Consider the following 4,260-nt stretch of genomic DNA (forward strand, 5'->3'; position numbering starts at 1 on the left):
TTGAAAAGAGGAACTCTGGAGGTAAAACATCTAAAAATATTTAGGACTTTACCAAATCAAGGAAACTAAGCATTAGTCAAAACTAACTCCTAGTGATCTTGGCCAATGTAATTTTTTGTATTTTATTTTGCTATTGAACACAATTGAGATTTATAGTAAAAAAAAAAAAGGAAAATTGAAAAACAATAGTACTAATATGTGATCATTTCCTCAGGCATCCTACTGTATGTTTTTCCCTCAGAAGCATTGAAAGTCTGTGGAAATCAAGGACAGAATTCTCTGAGTGTAAAGGGCAGATCATGAGCAACTCGTCCCCCACTGCAGCTGTGCAGCTCTGCTACGAGCACCTGAACGGATCCTGTGTGAAGACCCCCTACTCACCCGCATCCCGCGTGATTCTGTACATGGTGTATGGCTTTGGGGCTGTCCTGGCTGTGTTTGGAAACCTCCTGGTGATGACTGCCATCCTTCATTTCAAGCAGCTGCACTCACCAACCAATTTTCTCATCGCCTCTCTGGCCTGTGCAGACTTTCTAGTGGGAGTGACTGTGATGCCCTTCAGTATGGTCAAGTCTGTGGAGAGCTGCTGGTACTTTGGGCAAACTTTCTGCACTTTTCACACATGCTTTGACACAGCATTTTGTTACTCTTCTCTCTTCCACTTGTGCTTCATCTCCATCGACAGGTACATTGCTGTTACTGACCCTCTGGTCTATCCCACCAAGTTCACGGTGTCTGTATCATGCATATGCATCAGCATCTCCTGGATCCTGCCCCTTACTTACAGTGGCGCCGTGTTCTACACGGGTGCCAATGAGAAAGGGCTAGAGGAATTGTCTCATGCCCTCAACTGTGCAGGAGGCTGTCAGACAGTTGTAAATCAAAACTGGGTATTGATAGATTTTCTGTCCTTCTTTATACCTACCCTTGTCATGATCATTCTCTATAGTAATATTTTTCTTGTGGCCAGACAACAGGCTAAAAAGATTGAAAATACTGGTAGCAAAGCAGAGTCATCATCAGACAGTTACAAATCCAGAGTAGCCAAGAGAGAGAGAAAAGCAGCTAAAACCCTGGGTATCACTGTCATAGCATTCATGATCTCGTGGTTACCATACAGTATTGACTCATTAATTGATGCCTTTATGGGCTTCATAACCCCGGCCTATATTTATGAGATTTTCTGTTGGTGTGCTTATTACAACTCAGCCATCTATGCTTTATTTTACCCTTGGTTTAGGAAAGCCATCAAAGTCATTGTGAGTGGTCGGGTTTTCAAGAATAGTTCAGCAAGCATGAATTTGTCCTCTGAATAAATGTAAGCCATTGGATTGAGGAAGTATAAGATATCTTTACATTTTCCAAATGAAATGAATTTTTAAAACTCAAATAAGACTGTTACTGAAGAGAAAACAAATTGCTTTCCCAATTTAATTGGATAAGTCAATATGTTTCAGTCTTTCTAGGATATTCACTTCCTGTTGCTTCTCCAAAATATTTATTTGACTCATAAATGTTAAATCCCTATTTGTTGTCTAAAGTGGAGCTCACTCTGTACCCCAATAATGTAGAATAGTATAGGTTAGTATAGCATATTACAGTTATAGATATAATAACCACTAGCAAAAACAATAAAACAAGTATAGGATCTTTCCTTCCAGTTTATAACTTCACTTCTAAGGCCTGAGTAGGATGGTGCTGACACTGAAGGTGAGTAATGAATGCCTGCAAGCAAGAGGTGAAAGGTGGAATGTAGTTTACACATTCCTCCTTCTGTTTTCTTTTTATTCCATTGACTCTTCCCTTTGTAACCTGAAAATGTCTTTTTCTTGATTTCTTTTCCTCTTTTCCTTACAAAGACTTTCACTCACCTCTAACTTGTCAAAAACTTCTCTATGATGACTTTCACTGGGCTATTGTGGGGTTTTTTTTTTGCAATGTAACTTATCAAATTGGCCAATATTAAAGAAGAGTTCATCAAACATAAAAATTAATATCAAAATAATCATAAATTTCATATTGATAATTTGAAAAATTTGAAATTAATTTGGTGATATATTGGGAGTTTGCCAATAACTGTGACATGAAATGCAGTGCTTGAAAGTGGCTTATTAAACTGGGGAAGAGAAACGGTACCGCAGTTTCAGTAGCATCACCTTTATACTTTACCTTCTTGCTGATGTGAACATCCTTGAGCATCTGAGAGAAATATATTTCTTAACTAATGGTTGACACAGTGGTCATATTTTCTAGTTTCCTAAAATCTGAGTACCACCCTGTTCTGTCAGTTAATTACTTCTCTCTTCAGGCCTTGATTACCTGTCATGCCTTTTCTAACAAGCTTACCTTTTCTTCGCTTTCAAACGTTTCCTTGTTCCATGTTCCCTGTTAACGCCGTGTATTCCTTGTCTTTCTCTGGACTCAGTTTACTTTCACTGTGAGCAGCTTTTTCCTTGAACTCTGGTATTTCTGGACGTCCTAAAGGCCTCTAGCCCCGCACATCAGCCATCTCAAACTCAATGCGACGCTCGTATTTTACATTTAGTAGGATATTTTGTAACTGTGGGAAAAACTACGAACAAATGGTGAAATTACCGTAATAGTAGTTATCATTTTATGTAATAGTTTTCTTATTCCATGAGGTTTTTTGTTTTAACTTCCAGTGTTGACAGAGGGCAGTTTCAGGTCATTTCTTTCCCATAAACTCTTTCAAGTTTGTACATTGTCCGTGATAAAAACGACACTGTTGTTTATGTTATTAGGAAAAATGGATAATTTAGAAATGTTGATATGGTATAAAATTTCTTGAAAAAGTCTTAAGTATTTTGCCTCATGTATTTCACAAAACCAAAACTGTTTTCTTCCAGATGTTAAAAGTCTAGAAGATAACATAGTTTTTATAGTTTGGATTAGTGGACTCAGAACAGAAAATATGTTCTACATTTTTAAACTTCAAAAAAAAAAAATAGAGCCATGACAAAGAAAAAAAGACAAACTTAGAAGCCATTGGTGGCACACATGATGAAGAAAGTGTTAGTAACTTGAAAATGTAAAAGCTTGGATTTCTCTGGTGGTCCAGTGATTAAGACTCCATGCTTCCAATGTAGGGGATCAATTTCTGGCCTGGGAAGTTAAAAAAAAATGTAAAAGCCTTTTACAAAACAGACAAGAGAGAGAGACAAACATCCCACTAAACAAATAAATATGCAATTTTACAGAGATGTGGCTAAGGAATACATTAAAAGGTCAAGTGTGCAAATAATCAAATAATGCTAAAAAATGTAATAGAGTTTCAGATTGCAAAATGGCAAACTTTATATGACTCAGTAATATCTATTAATAATTAGAGTGTGGGAAATTAGCACTCTCATGAGAACTGAGCATGCTTATATACATTTAAGGGAAATATAATTCAGTATTTTCTTTGTGAGAAGGATTAAGATATTTATGTAAAATTTCAAATTTTGTATGTCACTTGACTCTATAATTCTGTTCCTGGCAAGTAATCCTAAGAAAAGAGTCAGGCAAGTAACCAAACATGATAAGCATATTCATTGTATACCTCTCAATTACTAACTGGAGAAAAATGTAGATCAGTGTGGGATAAATTCAGTAAATATGGTCCATCTATGCAATAGAATGTTGCAAAGCCAATAAAAAGCACCAATAAGTTCTGTATCAGTTCACATAAAAAGGCAACCACAATTTATTTTTTGACTCAAAACAAAACCAGAAAAGTGTAACCCAGATTATAAAACAGCATATGCAATATGCCCCCCATATATATTTTATATATACCTTTATATGCTTGTACAAGGTTTAACTTTATATATAATGGACAGTGTGTGTGTACAGGGGATCTAATTTATAATTTATCTCTATAGTTTCAATATTTGTGATGAAATAAATATATAAAAATTGATATTACCATACACTTCTCTATTCTTATCAATGCATTTGGGTTTGGGTTTATGTGTTTATTTCTTTCATTTTAGGTGACTGTCTTTTCAGTATGAATCTCTGATATACTATCTTCTTACTGAATGAAATTAAATAGTAGCTGCATGGGAAAAGTTAAGAGATCATATTTTAAAGTGATGTAAATATTTTAGAAGTTATATCTCAGTGATGTTGAAGTGCTTAAAACACTTTTTTTTGTAGCGGTACTTTAAGATCCTCCCACTCTTCCTCTTTAACATTAATCAGAAGCTGTATTCAGAAGCTGTGGACTCTACCAAGAGTCATACTTCTAACTTCTAT

At 35.6% G+C, this 4,260-nt stretch overlaps 1 protein-coding gene across 1 annotated transcript; it reads left to right on the forward strand.

Moving 5' to 3' along the window:
* Nucleotides 1–299: 299 nt before the first annotated feature.
* On the forward strand, nt 300–1,316 carry LOC104991703 (trace amine-associated receptor 6). Its single transcript, XM_010844294.1, has one exon. The coding sequence runs from the start codon at nt 300–302 to the stop codon at nt 1,314–1,316; it is 1,017 nt and encodes a 338-aa protein (XP_010842596.1).
* The last annotated feature ends 2,944 nt before the right edge of the window (nt 1,317–4,260 follow it).

The sequence above is a fragment of the Bison bison genome, unplaced genomic scaffold (assembly GCF_000754665.1).
Source record: "Bison bison bison isolate TAMUID 2011002044 unplaced genomic scaffold, Bison_UMD1.0 scf7180017864198, whole genome shotgun sequence".
In the NCBI taxonomy this organism is placed as follows: Eukaryota; Metazoa; Chordata; class Mammalia; order Artiodactyla; family Bovidae; genus Bison; species Bison bison.